This window comes from Heliangelus exortis, chromosome 2 (assembly GCF_036169615.1).
Source record: "Heliangelus exortis chromosome 2, bHelExo1.hap1, whole genome shotgun sequence".
In the NCBI taxonomy this organism is placed as follows: Eukaryota; Metazoa; Chordata; class Aves; order Apodiformes; family Trochilidae; genus Heliangelus; species Heliangelus exortis.
Window position 1 is genome coordinate 37,298,053 of NC_092423.1, and position 24,041 is coordinate 37,322,093.

Below are 24,041 nucleotides of genomic sequence, written 5' to 3' on the forward strand. Positions count from 1 at the left end.
GAAGGTGGATGCTCTCATCGTCTCACAAAAGGTGCAGATCAGAGTAACATACTGCAGGTGTTTGGCTTTCTCAAGTGCTTTAGATTACTTTAGCATTGCAGAGTTTTCCACCCTACACTTCAGCCAGTGTCCAAGTCTGGAAATTATTACAGCAGATCTGGTCCAGTGGGAAGGCTAGGATTTGCATACTGTGATCTTATTTTAAAGTAATAATGTTCAGAGTGATTGCAAATGATGTGGAAGAAAAAGAAACATATTCCCAGCTTGAAAGGCTAGGTTGAATTCTAAGGATGGAAGAGTGAAACCTGGCAGCCAGCTCAGGCCTGTGCTTAGCTGTCCTCCTGAGGTTCCCCTTTGCCTTCTAATCTCCTCATGCACTTCTTGAAGGAGACAGTTTCTATCCCAAAGCTTTGGAAAAAAAAAGAGCTCACATACAGAGAAATGGGAGCTACCTTGCTGGCTGAGGTCATCGACCAGGATGATATCTTTGAGGGATTCCTTTGGGGCTGTGTCCATAATGCTGTGCACAGTTCTCAGCAGTGTAGACCAGGCTTCGTCACGGAAACAGATGATAACACTAGCAGTAGGCAGACTGGAGTCATATTTTTGCTGCAGGCACCTGCAGGGGGTCAAATGAAGGAGACACTAGAAAACACTGGTACAACTGGCTACTTTTTTTCTCAGTGCAAAGTAAGCTACACCTAAAATTCCAGAGATGAAAAGCAGTTTAAGATCTCAACTCACTTCTAATGAAGATAAGGAAGTATTAAGGTGTCCAAGACTGGAATACAAAGTGAAAATAGGAGGATGACACTGTAACAATTAAAATACAAAAAAAAAAAAAAAAAAAAAAAAAGTGGAAAGTTTTGCTGCTTTTTTCTGCTCTGGCTTCCTCAAAACACAGAACTCAAAAAGAAATTGTCCAAAAGGCAAAGAAAGACTGAAAAGACAATTAGGCAAAGCAGAGAGGGGGATAAAGCAGGTCAGTCAGCCTCTGTCAATTTCTGCATTTTTTCAAGTAGCAGAGAAAATCAAACTGAAATGCAGTACCTTTCAGACTAGCAAGTAAACCCATCTGCACAACCCATCAGTGTACCTGTGAACTGCCTGACCAGGATCCTAGTTAATGAAGCCAACATCTCAGTCCTGTACAGGACAGAAATGGATTCTTATGTGGGCAACGAAAGCAAATATAAATACATTTAAGAAAGTAAATGTACTTTTCCTGTAGTGTTTGTACAAGTTACTTTTCCGGTGAAAAAGAAATTACTACTGAATGACCCTCCCAGCTGGGTAGATTTTCTCTGCCATTTTCTGTTACTTACTTTACAGCTCCAGGTACTGACAAAGTGACACTGCAATACTCCGGGCTTGGGTCACTCTAAGGAGATGCTCCAGAGTGCCAGATGGGGCCCTCGTCTCCTCAGCTTTCCGTGGGGTAAAGATTTTAACCATGACATTGAAACAAATTCCATCAAAATGACCGTGAGTTTGGTATTGATTTGACAACTCTGCCATTTAAGAATGAGAACCACTTCCTAGTCATGCTCAGATAAACTATCTGAAAACTATAAACCCTCATCAAAAAATGGCTGTTTTGTAAATGTAAATAAAGGACCTAAAAATTGCATTCATGACAAAAAGTGATGCAGAGACAGAGGACACACTACACTGGTACGAGGATGCACATTTTCCAGAAAAGGCCTTCAAGTACCTGTTGTAGAGATGCAAAGACTGTGCCTATATATCTGCTTTGCTTACATTAGAAAACACATTTTAATTTTTTTCATTCCCTGAGTAGCAGTCGGTTTTTTAAGTCATTTAATATCTAGCAGCAAGAACTTCTTCAAGGAATTAGAGAATTGGCTGAATGTAGCCCATTGTTATTTCAGCATTTTTGTATTGCCAAGCAAATCATCATATAGATTTTACAGTGGTTGTTAAACAATTACCTAGTCAGCAGAAGCTCATGTATGGGATATAATTTTAATATTGCTATGCTTATTACCCTTTTGCTTAGTGCTTCTACTCATGGACTGAGGCTCAGTTGCTTACCATTTAAGAGAATCCATAGTCTGAATGATTTAATAACAAATACAGATAAATACTACAGGTATACTTTCAGGAATAAAAAATAAAATAAGCCAAAATACAATAATTTGTTATAGTTTATAATATTTCATATTAATACTCTTTGTATAGAGAAGTAAATTTTTTTTATGATTTTTGCATTGTAATGAATCTATGTTGTCTTTGGCTTATTAGTTTTCTCTAATCAACAACACTGTTATTTCACAATTTCATGTGGGATAATTGTTTCCATTTCCAGCAGGATGGAGAAAAGGATACTCTCATGACCTGGCAGTGTTCATATTTTCAGACAGAAGAATCTAGAGTTAATTAAGAAAAGTAATGACCTGATGCAGTCCTTTCATTACCAGGCCTCTTCCAACCAGAAACATTCAGTACAGCTGTTAAGTACCCATATTTTGCACCACAATACTGCAATGCCTTGGTGCTAGTACTGTGGTTATAGAATGAAAATAGGGCTGTTTTGGAATCTTAATTGGAAAAGAATTGAAAATAACTGTACTTGAATACATAACCTAGGTGGCAAGTGTTTAGTTGCCATGGAGATTGGCAAAGACTTGCAATGTAGATATCTAATCTTCAGAAAAATGCAGAAGGGTACTGGTATACAGAAATACCTTCCCTGTAATTTGGAGCTGTTTCAGAGACTGTCCATCATAAACTGGCATTTCAAAAATCCAGAGCTGTGACTGATATGAGACATGATGTTTTAATCCAGTCTGTGAAAAATAAGGAATTGTCACATGCAGCAGTGAACAGGACAGCAAATCTGTCATGGCAAAGGCACCGCCAACAGGGACTCCCACTCACCTTCAGGAAAATAACTCATTGATATTCAGCTCCCAACAGCACTCAAGTGAAGCTATACTTTTGTAATGTAACTTAAAACCCTTTTAGATGCACTCTGAGTTTCTCCTTGCCTGGGTAACAGAGGAAAACAGGTATTTACTTTTTTTTGGTGCTGAACCCTATATAAAAACCAAAATGACAGGCTTGAGTCAGGTCCACTGTCCCAGGAATGAGTCAGCAGCACATGGACAAAACGACAGGACCAGAAAGCACTCTGAGGGATTAAAGTACCACAGAGGATGAGCCTTGATGCCAAAGAACAACTTTCTAGTACAACTGGACAAGTTATTAGGCTTTTTCACCCAGAGACCCTGGCTGTGTCAAAAGTATATGGGGGAAAATAAGGTACCTCGTTAATCTTTCGGGGTATGTTTTAGTGTGGGAGCAGCAGGAGTTCTGGAAAAGACTATTTTACACATCTAATTTCTGAAAAGTAGCATAAAACATTCACCTGTAAAGGAGTGCAAGGAACAGCAGCTAAGTGTATCTTATGGCATTTACCTTACATCTTACACTCTGGTTCAAGAGTAAGCATGCAATATGCAAGTGTGAAGTTTGGGCAGCCTTATTTTACAGTCTCTGGGAGTGCTTCACCATTACTAGGCATAGCTTCTGGTGTAAAGAATTTGCCATTTAATTTGAAGTGAAATGAGAGCCAGTGACTCCATGGAGCTAACTCACATGAATGCCTCTAATAGGTTGGGTTCTCTTTAAATAAATAAACCCAGGCATTATTAGATAACATGATTGAAACAGAATAGATTAATAGACGGTGTGATTCATTTGTAGTTCACTCACATTGCTATAAAACTGGACTGATACGGTTGTGAGCTAGGCCCCCAGAGTAAATTTATGTCTAAAAAAACCACAAACTGTGGTTTGTGTTTTGTGCTATGAAGGACGAGACCGGGTCAGAGGTAGACCTCTGCTGCAGGTTCATGAGCTGGATTTAGATCAACTGAACAACTGTGAAGCCTCAATCTCGACAATCCCGGCGATGCCCCGTGCGTATTCCCTTCCCAGCAGACAGACAGACGGACAGGCAGAAGGACAGATGGACAGACACAGACAGACAGACAGACAGACAGACAGAGAGCCGGGTCGCGGGGCACACAGAGCGCTGCGCTCCCGCCGCCCGGCACCTGCTGCTGAGGAGGGCGCCCCTCTCGCAGCCGCCAGCAGGGGGAGCTGCCGCCCGCCCGCCGGACACCCCGTTGCCGTGGTGACGGGCCGAGCCGCGCCGGGCCGGACCGGGCCGGACCGGGCCGCAGTGTCGCGTCCGCCATGTCGGTGCGGGACAGCGGGCGGGGAGGGTGGCAGGAAGGGGGTGCGGGTAATAGCACAGGTCACCCGTCAGCTGGGTCGCCGTGCGCTTGTTCATCCTCCGCTTTCTGTCCCGGCGCCCTCCTCGTCCCCTGCACCCTCCGCCGGTGCTGCCTCTCGGCTCCTGAGGGCTCCTAAACCGCAGCACCTGCCGCGGGCTGGGGTTCGTGTGTGGGCTGTGGCCCCGGGCCGGGCGGCCGTGACTGAGCAGCCGCGGGGTGCCTGTGGGACTGGGACGGCTCCGGCTCCCGCCGGCTGCGGTGCGGTGGGCGCCCGAGGTTGGCGGGCAGCGTGCCTGGGTCTGAGGGACGGGAGTGTGTTCCTCACACGGCGTGGGGAAAAGCGATATCCCGAGCCGGAGGGGAGAGTTTGAGAGGAAAGCAGCGGGGCGGAGAGGAGGAGAGGTTCACGGTAGGGACGGCGACGGAGAAAAGGCAAGTTTTGTCGCAGAGGTTAAATAGTCTGTTTTACTTACAACGGGTGTCGTACCTCAGGCAGCTCCCTGCGCAGAGAGATCCGCTCGCTGAGCGCTTCGTTAAAGCCGTGGGTTTCCAGGCCCCGCTCCCCCGCAGCAGCCCCTTCCCCAACCTGCCGAGCAAAGGTCAGGAACTGGGGGTCCCCCTCTGCCCTCGCCTCCGGCCGCCTGCTCTGCTGCTTCACCACCCGATAGCCCTTCCTGGCCTTGCTGTGGTTCCTTTTGCCGGTGGGCGACGCGACGGCCACGATCAACTCATCCTCCCGCAGGGAGATGAACGGTGATAGCCCATCCAAAGGGTAGTATTGCTGGCTCTCCTCCTGGGTCTCCAGCATCTCTTGGGTCTCCACAAAGTCCATCTGGTACCCTTCCCGAGGGTTGAACTCCACGGGCTGAAAAGCCCCTTCCTTCCTCTGGTTGCTGGGTGGTGGATTCAGCATTGTAACCATCAGTAGCAAAAAGCCCAGCATCAGCAACAGTAAGAGAAACTGCAGTTTTCGTGATCCATATCTGCACTTCTTCCTCAAGAACATACTGTTGGTGACAAAACGACACAGATGGTCATGTTAATACCACTTGGATCTTTCTCAGACTCCAGTCCTCGGGTTGCAGCAAAGCCCTGGTTTTCACTTCTGCTCCCTTCACATTTCACTGGAGCCGTTTCATGCTTTCCTCTCTATTTACAGACAAAATATAAAATTGCTATTAATATTGCACTTACTGTAGTAAGAGGCAGCATGGATCCAGTGAGATAAAGTAGATCCTTTATTTTATGGTGTCCCAGCTTAGAAAAGCCCAGGTTTAGCTGATGAAAAGAGAAACTAAAGTTTTGATTTTTTTTTTTTTTTTTAATTCTAAGTAAAAAGAAATTCCACTCCTTGTAGTTTCCTTCCAGAGTTCTTGCTTCTTCAAAGTTTCCAGTTGCTGCCTCGTTTGAAGCTCATTATCTCAGAAAGCAAATCTGACAGCTCTCCCCCGTTCTGAGGCTTCAACTTAACTGTGATCAACAGATGAGAACTAGTCGGTCCCTGACTTTGTTTCACACATAACTACAGCACTCAGTCAGGAAGCACTTTGCCAGACATAATACAGAGCAATGTGTGTGTCTTTCTCTTGGTCCTAATGCCCTCACTGTTCTTGTCCTATCAAATCAGAAGTTTGCAAAAGCTGCAAGAGGTAAAATACAAGAAGCCAATTATTACAGAAGAAATAAAGGCACACCACAGAACTGCTCTACTTCTGAATAGTCATATTAAGCTAAGAATGCTCAGAGCAAGAAGCAAGAATTTTACAAACTCAATAAAAGATGGAGTGCACAGGATTTATTTAAAGTTAGATTTATTCATATGGTAATGTGCTATCTGGAGTATATATTTAATTTTCAATAAATATTTTCAGCTGTAGGGATTTTAATGCTGACATAAGAATGCCAAATTATCACCTGGCAGACTGATGTTGTCTCCTCATCCATAAATTTGGTATTGCAGGGCAAGCAGCACTTCAAGTTTTCATTAGTCCAGGAATAACATGCAGAAAGCCTGGGCTGGAACAACAGCTACTGACACTGGAAGGAAACAACAATGCCTGTGATGAAAAGGGGAGCTTGGTCTCTGAGGTCTCTTTGCTAATATTCCTGGCCCTGGTGCTAGCAGGCATGGACTGTGGCATTTTTTGCTGAGAGATGGATGCCTGTCCCATGGGAAAGGGGATGAGACAGTCCACATGCTTCAGCACCACGTGCTTCTTGTTCTGGCAGAGATCAGATATGGGTATAACTCAGGTGTTCCCAACCCTTTTGATGGTGGGGGGAATGGATGTGGGTTTTTGCATATCTTGTAGTAGTTGATGAGCAGAAAGATCCAGCTTCAGGAGGAATGTGGTCACTTTCACCTTTGCATTTTGTTAAAAAATACATTTCTAGACATCACAGGTAAGAGAAAAGCCTGAAGATATGAATGGATTGTGCTCTCAAGGAATTCAAGGATTTGATCTTTTTTTTTTTTTTTTAAATCTTCCCTGATACTTCCCTGCAAGATGTCTTGTAAGTTCAGCCTATGGTTCTTGGTAAACAGCTTCCAAAAATTAGGAATAAGAAAGCACCTACTTTCGAACTGAGGCATTGCCTTCAAAAGGAAGGATGGGATAGTGCACCTCAAGAGTGCTGTAGGCACGAAGTGTCTCTCGTGTCTGAGTGTGCTCCTCTAACCTTCTTACACAGGATGCAGTGAAGCAGCATGATCAGTCTGCTGTGTCTTGACACCTTCCCTACCTCAGCTGTGCTTTAAAAGATTCAATGCTGCTCTGATCATATCCTGGCTGAAAGGAAGTTTTAGCCTATATTTTGATACTTCACCATTTTTTGTGTCTCCCTTTTTTAGCTTAAATTCACAGAAAATTACACCTCCCCAGATGCTTTAGGTCCGGGGAAAATTACTCTTTATCCTAGTTTTCATAGAGAAGAAGTATTGATGTGTTCAATTCGGCAGGGAAGCAGCACACATTTCCATTAAAAAAAGACCTGAGTTCAGAGATGTTCATTTAAATAACAATATGTGTCAGCCATAGAAACACAAAATGAAATGGAAATGCAGAGACCTGTCCGAGGCACTCTGCAAAAAACCTGACACCAACATCTTGTGAAAGGTCTGGTTCCAGAGTCCTCTTATCAGGCACACACAAGAAAATAAGAGGAAAAAGAAAAGGAAAAACTTAAGGGTGCATGGAATAAATGGGAGAGAATATTACTGGATTGTTTTCTTTTTTTTTTTTTTTTTTACTTTTCTGATTTACCCAAGTGTCCTGATTAATTTAATTAGTGTTTTTGTCCTGTCTAAAATATTATAAAGGATGTTGTAACAACTCTGATCAAGAGAATTCTAGCCTGCAGTAGTAACTGTCTTATAAATTCTGTCCTGGTATATTCTGTGTTGCTGAGCAAATCCATCTGGGCCACTTGTGCAAGCTATGTTTCAGCTACAGATGAAAAGAGACCCAATTAAAAAATTTACAGCAATTTTTGTTACTTTTGGGACAGAGCTGATAAGTAATATTATCACTGGAACAAATGCATATAAAATCTGGCCGTTGAACATATCCTGACCATTTTAACAAAGAGGAAAATGAACAATCACAGAAGATGTTTGGAGGTCAGTCTAATTAATTAAATGTACAACTATAAGACACTGGGTGGCACACTTCCAGCAGCCTCTACTCCCTGTCCATCATGGATTTCTCTGCTGAAGCTTTCTCACAACCACTCCCAGTTCTGCACAACGAGCCTTCCCGAATCATCATAAGTCAACCAGTCCATTTTCCAACCCTGCCTCTTGAACGTGAGCCAGGAAAGCACTGTGGTTTTCCACTGCCAGCATACAAAAGAGAGTTTGTCTTACCAATGGATGAGCCCTTCAGTGTCTGAGAGGATGTCTTGTTTCAGGAATGTACTTGAAGGATACCATCACTTTCTTATCACCTCCCCACCTGGTAGTCAAGAAGACCACATCCATGGTAATTTATTTCTATCCGTGGTTATTAAAAAACATGCTACAATGTAGGCCCTTCACTAGGACACAGAATGAATGCTCCTCCTGCCTAGCTGTAGGAATGTCCCTCTCTCCAGGTGTCCTAGGACATGTTCCTATGCATCCTTTGATGGAAGAGGAAGGAACACTTCATGTCCTAGGCTTTACATTTAGGCCTAGGGCTCCTGCCTTTCTCCCCTCTCTCTGTCTCCGAAATGCTGCTTCATGCAGGCAGCCCATGTTGTCCTTGGGCTGCTGTTTTACAGCAGACCCTAGAGCTCCTCCATCAGTGGGAGAGGAACACATTACAGGGTGTGCCAAATACATCAGCAATTGCTCCAGAAAGAGCTGACCTCTGGTGCCAATACTGACCAGTGCCAATACTGACCAGTGCCAATATTATGTTGTCTTTCTGGCTGGTCAGCCCATGCCAAGTGCTGAAAGACAGAGTCCTGATCCGTGCTGCTCAGGCAGAGCTGGTTGTGGAAGATAAACATACCTTCAGTGAACAAAAAGGGAAGCTGCATTGACTCCTTCATTCCTTAATTCTTGTTTACTCCTCTGATTCACAAGGAAGAACATGTTCACTATCCTTTTGCTCACTTGTTTCCAACAGTTAGAACAAAAAATCAAATCTAGGTCTTATTATTCAGTTGAAAAGCATTAGGAAACGTAATTGCTTTATCCAGGGTAATAAACTTTCAGTCTCTCTGGTGTAGCTGTTTGTACTTACCCTTTCCTCCCCACCTCATTTTGGCCTGCGTTTTTATTCAAATTATTCCCCATCACATACTTGTTAAACATTACGTGACATGTTATGCTATCCGTATGTGAAGAAACAACACATACTTTCAAAGTGCAGAGCCTGTACATAACTGCCAGGAAAATAACAAAGCAAGAAAAAAAACAAGGCTGGATGGAAGAAAGAGCATGTGGACAGGTTGTGACTTACTCTTTAATAAACATCTTGGATTGATTACACTCCTATGCCAAAAGCAGATGTGCCACCTTCCATTTTAAGACTCAAGACACAGCAGCACTCACGGTTTCATAGCTGCATGTATTATATGCCACAGCTCTCTGTGCATTGTATCAAATGGCTTTATTTGCACAGATGTGGAGGAAGACAGTACATAAACTGAGACCGATTACATGGTGCACAGAATTTGTCGTCATTTTATAATCAAATTGTTTCCCCATTCTTCCCAGGGTACAGTAAGGAATACATATTTTTAGGTTATCACAAGTTATAATCTATTTGCAGGTGCTGCAAATGTTTTGTGTACTTGGCATCGTACCAAATATTGTTAATTCAGTGACATTTTTCAATGCCACTGAAGTTAATAAAAAAGTTAGAACAAGACTCCCTGAAACTTGTTTTTGGAAGCCATTTAAGCTTGATAAAAATCTGTTGAGCATCGGCAGGGATTTTGGCACTAGTGTTGCGATTTTTGTTTTTGACAAATCCATCAGTGAAGGAAATACAGCTGAAATTTCATTTTTTACAATATTTCTGCTCATAAATCACTTGGCCAACATAAAACGGAGCATGGATACCTTGTACCTTTGCACTGCTTTGCAAAAGCTCTTCTGTGGGCATGAAGGTCAGCAGCACTTGATGGAAAGTAGAGGGAACACATCACAGGGGTGATGTGCTTCTGGATTTACTGCACTGCAACCTCTGGCTAACTTGGGACTTTAAAGGCAGCAGTATGTACTCCGTGCTTGAAGCTGGGCTCTGACACAGCCCTAGAAAGTTACCAGCTCCATGAGGATGGAGAGTTTTGACCATTATGAACCCACTTAGAAATTATACATCTGAAGCACTGTGGGCAAGATGCTCCATCGCTACCTCCTGTCTCTTGTACTCAACCATGATTAATATCCTTAAGATGGAGAGGGTTCTGTATACCTTCAACCCTCAGTTCTCTGACCCAAGGTAACCTGAATCCAGCTCTAAACTGGTTGGGACTGTTTCAGTGTCAACATCCTTCACTAGAAAATCATCCTATGCTGACAGTAAAATCTATCCCACCATTACAGACATGGGACAGGTTTTGTGCTGGCTCTAAATTGCTGTAGCTGCACATGTGGAAATTAAAATAAGGTGGTTTGCTTTTTTTGGAGTGGCTGGCCTGGCCTCTTTGGCTTTAAAAATTAAACAAATGAGGTAAAGGAAATCAATCCTTCACATAATATTAACAGTATCAGTAGAGTTACTTCAGGGGTAAATTCAGGCTTATGGGTGGAGGGTCCCAGGAAGGAAATCTACACCCTGTGGGGACCTCTGCCCATAGAGTTTAATCTGTGGTCAGAAATTGACTTTGCTTCCACAGAAAAAGGTCATGAAACTATTTCCAAACAGTGTCTCTAGAAATCTGAGTGATACTAAAAACTCCCACACCAAAGTCTTTCTTCCCTACCCATACTCCTTCCCTGGAGGACAACTAAGTTCACTTCTACTCTATTTATTTTTGCATATACAAAAGATACATAAACAGTGTGTATCTCCCAGAAATTTTAAGTACAGAGAGCATTTAAAAGTCACAATATTAATATAGAGAGGCTGTTGCCATAATAAGTATTTTTGGTTAAAACGGTGTTTAGGCTAAGTGAAAAGAAAGAGCTTTAAATGGTTCTTGCACCTCTTAATGTGCTAAAGTATGAAGTGACATTCAGTTACACAATTGATGGCACCTGTTTCTATTCAATGGTCACCAACATCACCTAATCTGTAAACAATTATTATTTTTTTTTTCTAAATAGTGTGTACTTCATATAGCAAAGAGCTGCTCTTTAGATATCTGGACCTTTATCTCGGAATTTGGCAGAGAGTATCCTAGTTATGAAATCCCTGATGAGGAGTCAATATTTAATGATAGCATGAGGAGTAAACAATTTTGCTGTTGCTAGGTTGGGTTGAGAGCTGAATAAAGGTCCCTTCTAACTCAGAATATTCTATGATTCTAAAGCCCAAGTTAAGTTGCTGCAGGTGTGGAGCTTAACGAGCTGCAGTTGGGGAGCGGGGGAGCATAAACTGAGGGCACAGAGAGCAAGTTTGGGAATGTTGTCATGATGGAAGAGGTAGTGTAAGTGTGGGACAGGCTTTTAAGTAAAGGTATAGTATATGTTTTGTTTTTTTTTGTGTTTTCATTTTTAGTATGAGGAAAATGTAGATAAAATTCAAGTAAGGTATATTAGTATTAGAGGTGCTTGAGTTGAACCTATGACTTCTCTCCATATTTCCCAAACAGGGTTTATATTATTTAACTGTTTGGTAAGAGGGATGTGGGAAATACTCATACTGTTGCCTTTATTATTTTTTTTTTCTTTTTAAAGTATCAGTTTAGAAAATACCTTACATACCTAAGAATTATCGCTGAAGTAATGATGCAGCTCAGCTGTGTGTTCAGCTTTCATGAATAAAGGCCTAGATTCCTTCCTTCCTTGCTCCCGCTTGTCCTGGTTAAGTTCAGCTCTTGATATGAGGATTAATTGATGAAGTGTGAAACATTATATACTGATGTAGATCTTGAAAATATCCATTCAAGAATCACATCTAAAGTAACATTAAAAAAATGAAGTTGAACCGTGTGTTTAAGATAAACTAGTTTTAGTCCAAAGATTCACAGATGCATTGTCACTTGTATCTGTGGGAGCTGTGTGTGTGGCCTACATAATAAAGAGCAAGACTTGAGTTTAAGAAGAAAGAAAGTAAATGTGTGTATGTGTGTGTATAGAACTTCACATATGTGTGTGTGTGTGACAATATAAATCCATGAAGTAAAGCCAGCCTGGTCTGCTCTCATGGCTTGCACATCTACTCCCTGCTGGATTATTCTACTGCTGTGTCCTGTGTGCTTGGTTCAGTTTGTGGCAGGGTGACTAAAGAAAGGAGCAGACCAACTGCTGGAGGTGCTTCCTTTCTTGCCTGTTTTAATTTTTTTTAATTTTAACTGGTATAGATAGAAGCCTCTTGTTCTCATCCCTCGAGCACTTTAGAACTGAATTCTGCACAACTGAACTAAGCATATAGTTTTAATTTATTGATGTATTTTTTTAACTTCCCATCTCTATACATTTTTGGTTAACACTGATACTCTGGGGAGTTGCCTAGTAGTGGCTGGAACTTAATGAACAATTTAAAGCAAATATTCCATCAGAAGCAGACTTGCTTCTGTCTTGTGACTATCACTGTGCATCGTAGTTTGTTTTGTATCAGTTAGTTTCTCCTGTTCTAAAACATGAGACCCAGCAACCTTGCTTTGGAAATCTGCTATGGGACAGGAGATGCCTTTGCTTCCTGTCTCATGAAAATCCCTTCATGTTGGCAAGTCATTAAGAAGAATAAGAGGGTGGAAGGAAGCAGCAGGACAGCTGAGATATGTGTTAATTTACTACATTCAGTATTTAAGTCTGTCCTTTCAAAGGAAACTTTGTGGTAGAAAGGGAAATAGTGTCCTTCCCAAACACAGCCTTTGAAGGAGGTGAGGCATGCAGCTACAAGGGATGCCTGCTATGAGAAAAGCCTCCTCATGCTTGTAGTTTCTGCATGATTTTCTGAGCTTTCTTCTATTCTTAACAGAAAGTCTTAGGCAGGAATGAGGATTTTGGAAATTGATCTATAAGAAATAGAATTGTCACAGCAATAGGTTATATCTCTAGAACTTCTGACGTGGCAGCTTAGGAAAGGTGGTGGAAGGTACAGGCTGTGGTCACTTCTGGCTTCCAAGAGAGAGGCAATAGGAATAGACACAAACAGCTTTATTGCTTTGATTACAAGACAGAGATATTGTTGATAGTCAATGGATGATCTTTTAGAAGATATGCTTGCAAGTATCATGCAGTTTGTAAGGTCATTGAAGCAGGGATTTCTGACTGTCCAATGCCAAGAAAACTAATGCCATTGACTAGACTCTGAATGTGCTTTGAGCTGCACAAGAACACAAACTGAGATGCATGACTGATTATTCCAGTTTATTTTATCTGTGTGACTGAAGTAAAAGTTGGTTTCTCTTCTTAATTGTTGCATATGATACAAGATAGTTGAAATTTTTCACAGGCTCCTTTCCTGTTCATGTTGTCTTGATGGTGTTGGTTTGTTGTGTTTTGGGGGTTTTTTGGTGGGTTTTTTTGTTTGTTTTGGTTTTGTTTTAAATTTAAATTTACTGTTTAGGAAAAAGGATCTCCAGGCATGGACAGGGCACTCCATTTGTGAAGGTGGTTAGCAGATGTAGTCTGAGTAGTCAGTTGGCAGGTAATGGTCACAGATACTGAAACAATAGAGATACTCTTAACAAATAAGACATAAAAGGAAAGCAGAGGAGGCAGGGTTATTGTTAGTAATTTGAGCCAAGCCTTTGTTCGAGGCTCTGGAGTGCTTCTCAGAAATCATGCTCTTGTAATCCAAGAAATTAGTTGAAAATGCTAACCAGACAATTCTGGTAGGAAGACTCTTGCTTTTATAGATGGCATTCTTTCTTGAAGAGCCTGTGGTTATGGGTACAGGGGAAATAGGCTGTTCCTTTGCTAGCACTAACATTTTTGTTTTTGTCAGCTGAAGCTTCCAAAAATATGATGATGTGAGTTCTTGGACTTCACACAATGATTCAGAATGAAGAAAAATTTTTGTAGTAGAAATTAAAATTTGGTCATACAGCATTCTTGGGATTTTTTCTGTGTGAAGAAAGTCATTGTGCAGGAGAAGAAATTGTTGCTAGAATCATCATGAGAGATTTCTGTTTGGGATCAAAGATAGTGAGAATTTCATATCACCACGTTTGAGCTGAAACCCACCTTGACTATTGTCTGGATAAGAGTTAAGCTCAACTTGTGACTCTGACCCTGTTTATCTACATCTACTGAAATGCTTTGTCACTTCTTCTTTACAGTAAAGCTGTGTTACCATGCATCTGACTGGGCTGGAGAAAGGCTGATATGAAGTATACGAGAAGATGTACAGTGAGAGCTGGAGAAGTGGCCTACTTTCAAGAGACTCCTCCAAGATAGAAAGCAAAGGGAGCATGCACGTTCAGGGGGTGCTGTTAGACTTCTGGAAGCCATAATTCAGCAGGTATACGAGCAAAAATAACAAGTCTTTATGGTGGTTTTAATAAAGTGCATGTTACAGCACCTTTCATCTTCAAAGAATGAATGAAATTTATTGTTGATATAAACCCACTGGGGCCAATGAAGCTGAAGAAGGAGGTGCAGTTACCCATTTACTAATCGGGGGCATGATTTCACAGGGCTATTATTTTGTACCTTGTCAGTAACTATTACAAAGTCTGGGAGGCCGAAGTAGAAATCTAGCAGCAAAAGGCAAACTGAATCTTGTGACTGCAGCCTTAATGGCCATTATTAAGTATAATATATATGCATAGCTGCAGGATACTTATTTTGCCAAGTTTCTGGAAAGATCAGTGGAGTAACTGACTACAGGAGTGTGAAATTTATACTTCATCTCACTAATGACTACTTTCATTCTTACTGCATGCAGTAGGAAAGTCTGTAGATTGTATTATGCACAAAACTACACCTCATTCTCTCACCCTCTTTCACAGCATCACTTTCAGTGCCTTCCTTGACAGTATGGAGGGTGTCAAAATTCAAATTGTGGAAGGTGAAACACTGAACATCATACAGGCACCCAAAAAGAAGCTATGTATTTATGCCTGTTTGCAAAGCAAAGGCCTTTGAAAAGGAGGATGCAGGCAAGCTGGCCTATAAATTTCAACAGGGTGCAGGGAACATTTCTTCTGTGTTGCTTCAGTCATTTTATGGTGTGGAAAGGGCTCAGGGCCAATAAGTGAGGCTAGCTCTCTGTTTTCCCCTTGGCCCTGCATACTGGGAGTGCAAGCTAATGCATTTTGCTTGGCTCCTGCAAGGGAGTTCAAGGATCCCCTTCTTCATCTGAGCAAGGTTTGGCAAAATCTATCTGTCTTTTGCTTTCTTAGTGGGAACTTTACACAGACCTCCATTCAAATGACTAATGACTGATAAAGTAATGTGCTGGAATTTCTCAGATGTGGCTAATCTGTGTTACACTTCTGATATTTTTATTTAGGGGAGGATAAAAAAGCAATACTAGCGTAACAGAGGAATAAATTTACATTGCCTGCTTAAATGCAATCTGAAGAATCCAAGCTGTTCAAGTTAGATGTGAAACTGTCAGCTTATTACCAGTATTTAAATACTTTGTGGATAGGATTCTTTAAGAAAAGTTTTGTTTTGTTCGTCTTGCATGAATTCTTGGTGGAACAGCTATAAACCATGTAAAAGCAGCTGGTTAGTGTGGGACTTCTTGCAAATACTTTGCAGAGCTCTCTCTTAATTACAGGATTATGGACTAAGGACAGATTCCAGCCTTATCTTCCAAATTATCTTCTTAGGGCTAAATTTTAAAAAGAATGGCTGGACATAGTCCAACATGGGAAAAAATATTCCTACAAATAAATATCAGCTTGTATGCATTTCTTAAATGCTTTGAGAATTTAACCTACTCTGTAAGTATAATGCACCAAGTTTTTCACTGTGCTTTAACTTGTTTCTGCACTCAGCCTCTTTTATTTCTATGAAATCATGGTCTGCTCTTTGCATATAAACATTGCAAGGAAAAGTAACCAGGAAACAGATTTTGTTACTGCAATAACCATGGACTAAGCAACCAGGAATTCCTTTGGAAGCTGTACAGACTACTCTGTTACTTGTCCCTTTGTAAACAACTCTACAGGGTAGGCCTTGGGGTACAATCTATGCATAGAGGAAGATAGGGGGAACTGGCAAAGTCCTTGAAAACTGGTTCAGAAAGATGTAGCTAATGGTGACAGTGCACTGGAAAACTCAGAGAGGGGATATAAGGAGATGTGGATTCTCCCCCTGTTTAGCCATTGCTGGTGTATTGCTTACCTTTGTTTATTTCCTGTATTTCTCTCTAGATTACCATCTCCTCCAGATGGGACCTGTGTTATGTCAGCTGTTCACACAGCATCTCTGCAGTGCCAGCCCTACCTTCATGGCAGGCACGTAAAGGCTGGAATTACTGCAGACAGCAAATTGAGGAAATGCTTAAGTTAAAGGTAAGCTCCTCTTACTTGGATCAGAGTATCATACCTTGAGTCCCCAGTTGCAGTGAGGTTGGATCAGACATCAGATGCTAACAGCTGTAATGAGGCTCTTTCACAAGGCAGTAAAAGAAAGTAAACTAACAACTATATATAGGTTGGAACTGACTGCTGTAAACACTTGTGGCCTGAACAACAGTTCCCTCATAAGAGAAAACGAGGTGTGCAGCCAGCACACCCTTGCTATAAAGAAGCTCAAAATGGCCGGGGCACATCTCTGTGGTAGGATAAGAGATTCACCTCAATTGTTTTTTCCAAATGTGGTTCACTAACTGGAGCTTTAGAATGCTGCAGATAGAGCTCATGATGAGCTGATACCCTCAGCTCAGCCCAACTGTTAACATCTACAAAAAAAATAGTCGCTCTCCTGAAACATTGTTTTCTTGCTATCTGCTGTATTTTTTTAAGCTTTTGCATGACTGAAAGTGGTGTTCACAAAGAATCTGTGTCCTTCAGACTTGCTAACAGTCTTGTTCATCTCTTACAACAGGACACTCTATGCTACTGCATAGAGTATCCTTCTAGCAGTACTGTACTATATAATGAGGTGAAATTGCATCACTTACACAGAGCTCATAATAAAAATTCCTAAGTCTATATGGCCACAGGTACTATAGCTGCAAATTATCACAGGACTGTGCAGTTTGTTTCTTTCTCCTGCAGACAGCAATGGCTATCACAGGACTCTCTCATTTCCCCTGTCTCCTGGCATTAGTGTGTTATTGTATTAGTGTGCTAGAACAGAGTGTCCCACATGATGTTCTGGTTTCACTGAGCTTAAAGCTCACATCTACAGATATCCCAGCTACCTCAACTCATCAGCTGCTCCATGCTTCTGTCATGGTGTGGAGAGATGAGGGACCAGTGGTATGTGAAGATCTTGTCATTATCTTCAATATTAAATGTCTGTTGTGGAAAAAAAAATGTCTGACATGAGTAAGAAGCCAGCCTTGAAACCAGAAGAAACTTGATGAATGGTAATAACTAACATTAGATATTTTGTAGTTCTTGATGCATGAGCTACCTCATGCATTGGTTTGTACTGTGTGTGATTTGTGCTCTGTGTTGAACTTGTAAAAGTGGAAATATGAGATGCATCCACTATTGCTCAATTACTGCTTAATTATTCCTGTCAAGGGAAGACTTAAGAAGGAAAATTATTTGGAAACAAAGAAATGAGCAGCAGTAAACTTACTTGGCTGAACTTGTTGAGCCAGTGGCTGTGAGGGGTGTGTCTTGTGACAGGATGCCAGACCATGTGTCTGAAGTCTGTGGCTGTGGTGATGTGTTAAATAGGAATTACAGGGTCTCTTTGTGGAGTCTAACAAAGAGGTATTCTTGACTACTTTTAGGTGAGTGCAATGTGCAAAGTGAGAGGCAAACTGTTTAATCCTGTTATGAGCCATCGTTCTCACTGCCCTGTCAGTGCCCTCAGCCCATGGAGATGCTGTATAACCTCTTTGCCTTTGGTTCCTCTATGTCCTCATCATCCCATGCCAGCCTGCCCTTCTTCCATTTGCTCTTTGTCTCTGACTAGCAATTTTCAGCTCTGTGCATGGCTGCACAGTCTGCCTCTCATGTTATCCACGGCTGCAGGTACCTGGATGCAGCAGTGTGATGGCATAGACAGGAGCTGGCAGGCATCATCCATCAGCATGTGTGTAGTAGTGGCATTGGCTTATTAATTAGACATCTGAGGAAATTATTCCTACCTGTCCCATGATGGGGCAGAGCTGCATGTAGCTGGGGTCTGAAAACTGGACAGCTGAACATCCCTGGGTATGTGCAAAACCAGGCTGGTATCTTCTTCCTGGCTTGGTGAATATGGAAGTGGGGTGCTGAGGTGGTGGCCTCTCCTACTGCTGTCATCAGCGTGGTTTGTTGTGCTAGGCAGCAACAGTATTTTGTTTTGATTTGGTTTTCCTCTGCTTTCTTGTGTTTAATGCAAGTGTGTGCATGCTTGCTTGGAGCAGAGAAGGAGGAGCTGGCCTTTAGGGGAAGGCTTCTCCAAAACCTGGATGGAGCTGTGTTACTGCCAGGTGTGCATCTCTGCAAATGCTAACTGATGTCAGTGATGGTAAGGTGGCTGTTTGCAGGATGCTTCTCTCTGCCCTTATGTTGTGTTGATGAAGGGTTTCTACTGTGGGTACAGTGCATAGATTAGAGACGCTTAACTTGTGTTCATATGTTTCTGGACAGCTGTTTAGAACACCAGTGTTGATGGACAGTCTTGGGCTTAATGCTTTTTTAACACAGAGTAACAACTTTTCATATCTCCCAAAGAGACCACGTTACAACAGCATCATAGTTATGTATGAGTAGGAGTTAATTTCTTGCATGCTGCTAATGTATTAATGTGGTGTGATCAGTTTAGTCAAATGTAGTTTGAAGTTTTTCTGCTTGACCAAAGGGTCTTTTGCACCATCTTGCATCCTTCCTTAGCTTGACTTCTAACTTTTTCTTCCCAGAAGATAATTTTTATGTAGCCCACTTAAAGGGAATTGCTTGTTACATTTCTATATTCCCACTTTATTGCAAATGATTTAAAATCACACTTGCTAAGGTGTAGCCTACTGTCAGATGTAGTCTCAGTTGTGCCATTTCTAATGAAAATGGTTTTTATGCTTTCTTCTTTAGTGTTGTCATTTTTTTAATGTTTTGCACAAGGGTGCATGATGACAATGCAATATTTCCCCCCTGCTATTATAAAAAGAATCACTGCTCATGTTGATCTTGAAACAAAAATGAGCTTCTTTACCCAAGCTGATCTCTGTTGTCTGGAAGAAGTCTTCGAGGTTTATTATGTGTTTCTCATGTCCCAAAAAAGTCTGCTTCATTCATGGTCTTAACTCTGACTGATTAAATCTCTCTGTAGTGAGAGTGGGTACAGTGAGTGCATCAAATAGGTGTTAATAGTATGGTGTTTCATGCTTACTTTGCTAGTGAGTCCTCTATGCTTAAGGATATCCATCCTATTCCTACTCTTTTAGAGCAACAGATTTGTCTCCAATTCCTAACCACATTTAAGAGATGCTTGTCTCTTTGGGCATAGGGTTGTTAGTCCTGCTTTTTTCAGCAATTACTTTTGCAAATGGCGGGAGGGGCACTTAGGATAATCAAATCTGGCTCCTCTGCACTCCTGTGTGTCATGTCAGGGAGCTTGGTAACTTCCTAGGTAGAGTTCTCTGGTTCATAGTAGGAGATCTGAACTCCCCCTGTCAAGTGTGGACTGTGAGAGGGTTAGAAAGAGTGACTATAGTCCAGATCAAAGCCTCCATTATGTCATGTTTTCTGTATGTTCAAGAAAAATATTTTGTACTAAATTGCCATCAGAGTACCAATCTTCTACTATTGCATCACATCCATGGGATTTCCTTTTTCCTGTGGAAGATGCTCTTGCAGAACATTCAAGGGGTCATCCCATCAGCTGCTTTGTCTTCTCAGATAGGTGTCCCTCCTGGAAGATGGTAGCTTTCTCTAGCAAAAGGTGCTATACTTGGAATATAAGCAATTATCTCTGTGACTCTCTTGTCTGTTCCTTACAGATATCCTTGAAGAATTTCTTATACTTACCAATCAAAGCCCCAAGCTCAGGAATGCAGACAGTCTTGAGTGCAGCCTTCATGACAGTGTTTTTATGCAGGGTTACTACTTAACCAATCAGCCAGTCTTAGTAGGTTTTGTGTGTCTGTTTTTTTTTTTTAATTTTCCTTAGATTTCAATGCCTTGGGAAATGTGACAGAGATCTTTGTTTCAGGTGTTTGTCTTGAATAGATGGGTTTGAGCTGTGGGAAACAATCTGTGAAAATAACCCTGCAGTGAATCTTTACACCTCAGTAAAAAAGCAGCATAGAAAAATGGTTTTCCTGTCTGCAGGTTTCCCTATTACATCATAGGGGTGACGGATTGTCTGAAAGAGGGAAGGCTGTTGAAATACTGGGATATAACCTGCCTGATTCTGTTTATATAAACCATCATCATTAGCTGCATCTAGTCTTTGTTGCTGCTGATCTAAATGACTCAATTCTTCATTCCACTATCAAAGTCTGCTTTTGCTCAGCTAGGGTGTGCCAACATTTTCTTTATTTCAAGGGCAATTTTGCACAAGTTGGGAGTGCTGTACCTCAGCCTACTTGGATATCCTCCAGTTTTAAAAAAAAATCATTCAAGAATTCAGAAAGCCTCAGTAACACTGTGAGGCTGTGGGACCCACTTCTGTCCTTTTACATGCAGTTGCTGTAGCTGAAGAGGCTGCGTTTGGCTTCTGCTTCAGAACAAGCATAGCTTTAAATTATGACTTTTTCCCATTTTGCTGTAGCCACTCTGCTATTAATCAGATCTGACTCCCCTGTGGATATACTCATATCTGCTTTTGATACTTAATTTTACTAACCATTTCTCCCCAGATGAATTGATGCTTCTTGGAGACATTCAGTGGGGTAATTGCCTTGTCTACTGAGCTGCCTAAGTTGCAGACATGTGAGCTGTGTAAATCCACTGCAGTTTACACAGCTATCAGAAGGCACTGTATGAGATGCCAAGGTTTGTACAGCCTGTATAGATGCAGTATAGCTGTTGTGGTGCTTGAGAACTACAAGCTGTGATAAAGTAGGTGTGTTGTCACATTTCAAAAGGTGTAAAGTGTGTTTACAGGGACTATAGTCTTAAAAGAAAAAAAAAAAGGTTTGAACATTTAATGGTTGGCATGGAAATGACAAATGGAATCTTGCAGTGTTACATTAACAGAGCTAAAACAGACATATGGAAAACTCTGATTTTGATCTACTGTATAAATCAAGAATGGGACAATAACACTCTTGTGTGATGATACAGGATGCTTAGTAGGAAAGCCAGCTGGGGCAGTACAGTATGGCTTGCCTGCTGCTTTAGTCTTTGTTTAAATTGCCTGACTGTGCTTGTTGTTAATATTGAGAGTAGCTATTTGCTGAACTTTTAAAAGATACTGGTTATCTCTATATTTGACAACTGAGAGATACTTAACATATCTGCTGACACTTTTTATCTGTCCTTTTATTTGTATGTATTTCTCTTTTTGTTCCATTTAAAGCTTGACTACTTCATCCAAATCTGTCATAAGTGGGTAGTGTTATTGTAGCCACAATCATCTAGCATATAAGAGAAACAAGCCTTACCTCTTTCTTATAATTGGAGCTTTCTCATAAATTTGTTAAATAGCTTGATTTGCTCCTATAAGATTTTTGTTTATTTTGACAGCTGAAATTGTTTGAGATTGTATTTTTCTGAATAATATACCTCTGATTATTTTAAGAGGGTGTTTTCATGCACATAAATGAAATCCCATCATGGCAGCTGTAGGTCTTCTTAAAATGCTAGCTGCACAGCAACATGTTCAATGTTTAATTAGCCCTGCCATGTTATTAACATCTCTTTAATATTCATTCAGAAATACTTGGCTGATAAAATGTAGAAAAGCTAATGTATACATCTACCTTATTTATATGCATAAATTAGTATAAACATGAAAAATACAAATGAAAAATGTAGGCTAAATGCCCACATAATCTTCTTTGACAGCCAGCTTAGCTAGACTGGGGAATCAAGCCTCCTCACAGGCAGCCTTGAACAGCAGAAGATACCCTGTGGTGCATGAGGGGTGGAGATCTGGGTTTGCCAAGCTCTGGACTGGATCTGAAGCAGTGACTGGGAGGTTCTGCTGCTGTCCCATGTGTGCTCCATGCCACACAGCACACTACTCTGTCTGGTGGTGCCAGGTGCATTGCTTTGGTTGTGCTTGTGTGATCTTCAGACAAGGTGCTTCCCTGAAAAAAATCCTTATCCCAAACTGTCTGTCTGGACCAGAAAGCTTAATGGCCTCTTCTCACTATAGGACAGACCATTTGCAAAGTCAGACCTTTAATTCATATCAGAAGTGCTGCCTTGTAATGAAAAGTAGATCTACTCACTTGCAGCTGTGACTTTTCCACCTAAGTTTGTTTCTGGAATCTGTGAACCACTTTCAAGTGGACCACAAAAGGAAATGGAAATAAATAAGTATTGCCTGTTGGTTTCAGTTTACTACAAATGATCTTTATCCCCCTTGGATGTTTTTAGAAGTCTAGGGGAAAAGGGCATTAAAAAAAAAAAAAATGCAGACCCTCCCCTACAACAAGCTTTTCATCTACTGGTGTCATGATGCCAAGAGTGCTATGGAGTATGCTTTTCATGGCTCCTTTGAGGATTTCTTATTATGCTGCATCACTCTCTAATGGGCCTTGCTCTCTGGGAACAGCTCAGTGTTACATTTGGTGGTATTCCTCTCCAGAGGTTGGTAGTCTGTCTGTACTGGTCTAACTCACAAGCCAGCCTCTGTGGGAAAGGTATGGCCCAGCTTCCAGATGCATGGCTAGGAGGTGTAGTGCATCTCTGACCACCTTCTCTAAAGGACCACTCCCTGGCCTGTGTTGTGTAAGCATTGAATTATGCTTCAGAAAGCAAAAACCACGCCAGGCACCATATTAGCCAGTTAAATGCTACAGGATGATCTTGTGCCAGTGGTCAAGGCTTATGTCCTGACCATGTCTGGTTTATTACTACAGATGAAGTGAATCTAAAGGCTTCTGGATGTTTTAAAATACATTTTCATGTTGTCTTTTGAATGTCCTGGCAGAGAATCTTCATATGAAATTTTTGCTGTACCAGAGTCACTTTTAACTTGAGTTTGCCAAAGCTCCTGTCACTCAGTGAAAAACTGGTGTCTGCAATCTGCCTTTATCTCATTTGCTTGTCTTGGGCCAGTTATGGAACAAAAGAAGGGAGAGTGACAACTGCTGTAAGAATTACGAGTGGTATTTAGATAGAGCCATGAGTGGACAGCTCTGGAGAATCAATAGAGAAAAATGCTTCCCATATAACTTGATGTAGAGTGACCTGGAGATAGCACTCCAGGTGCTTTGTAAGTAGCAAAGTGGGAGAAGGCAGTGGTTGGGCTTTATATCACAATTTCCAACTGGCTGGGAGAGGAAACCTTTCTGACCTTTCAGACACTTTCAGGTTTCCTGATTTAGCTGCTCACAGTATACTTCTTACTGCCTTTAGCCTGTCATTGTCTCCTCTTGTTATCCTCCTGTTGTTTTCCTTCTTGTAATTTTAAAGGCACAAGGACATGCTCGACACATTTACTTTTTTTCCTCCTTTTATTCCTGTTCTCATATTTTCCTTCCTCCCTTCCCTATTCTTTCCTTTATTAGGACCTGCAGGAGAAGAAGGATGGGAACATTCACTGAATTTCTATCCTAAGCAAAAATTGAAGGACATAGGAACTGAAAAAAACTCACTTTTTTTTTTCTCACTGCATAAACAGACAAAACATGGTGGCAAGCAGTCAGAATGCCAGCTGCAGTACTCAATAGGCAGATGACTATAAAGCTATCTGATTTATAAGACAGCTTGTCATTAAGGTAAATTACACACCATTCAAATGGGCAAGGGCTAATTGAATCCATGTATCTGTTGACTCATAGTCTGAGAAGAAAGCTTCATCCATTTGGGATTTGGTTAAGGTGCCTTAATTTCCTAACTTTTGTTTTGTCCATGCTCATAACTGCTTAACTGTAAGAGAAAACAAAATGTCAGTTTTTGGCTTCTACCTTTTACTCAGCTGCTGTGCCTCATGAGATG

General features: G+C 41.4%; 1 protein-coding gene and 1 long non-coding RNA gene across 3 annotated transcripts in view; one reads left to right on the forward strand and one right to left on the reverse strand.

Moving 5' to 3' along the window:
* GALNT15 (polypeptide N-acetylgalactosaminyltransferase 15) overlaps positions 1-6,428 on the reverse strand; it is a 28,358-nt gene extending 21,930 nt beyond the window's left edge. The window contains exons 1-3 of one of the 2 annotated variants that reach the window (XM_071735571.1): positions 6,180-6,428; positions 4,739-5,272; positions 453-619 (exon numbers count right to left, since the gene is read on the reverse strand). In XM_071735571.1, coding sequence (XP_071591672.1) covers positions 453-619; positions 4,739-5,272; positions 6,180-6,205 — 727 coding nt within the window. In that variant the 5' untranslated portion in view covers positions 6,206-6,428. Of the gene's footprint in view, positions 1-452; positions 620-4,738; positions 5,273-5,459; positions 6,059-6,179 lie in introns of those variants that run through there. The other variant, XM_071735572.1, reaches the window with a different exon arrangement.
* A 7,723-nt stretch (positions 6,429-14,151) lies between these two features.
* The window catches only part of LOC139792374 (uncharacterized), a 100,573-nt gene continuing 90,683 nt past the window's right edge, over positions 14,152-24,041 (forward strand). Inside the window, exons 1-2 of the long non-coding RNA XR_011724233.1 lie at positions 14,152-14,332; positions 16,197-16,337. This is a non-coding gene — a long non-coding RNA (uncharacterized lncRNA). The remainder of the gene's footprint in view (positions 14,333-16,196; positions 16,338-24,041) is intronic.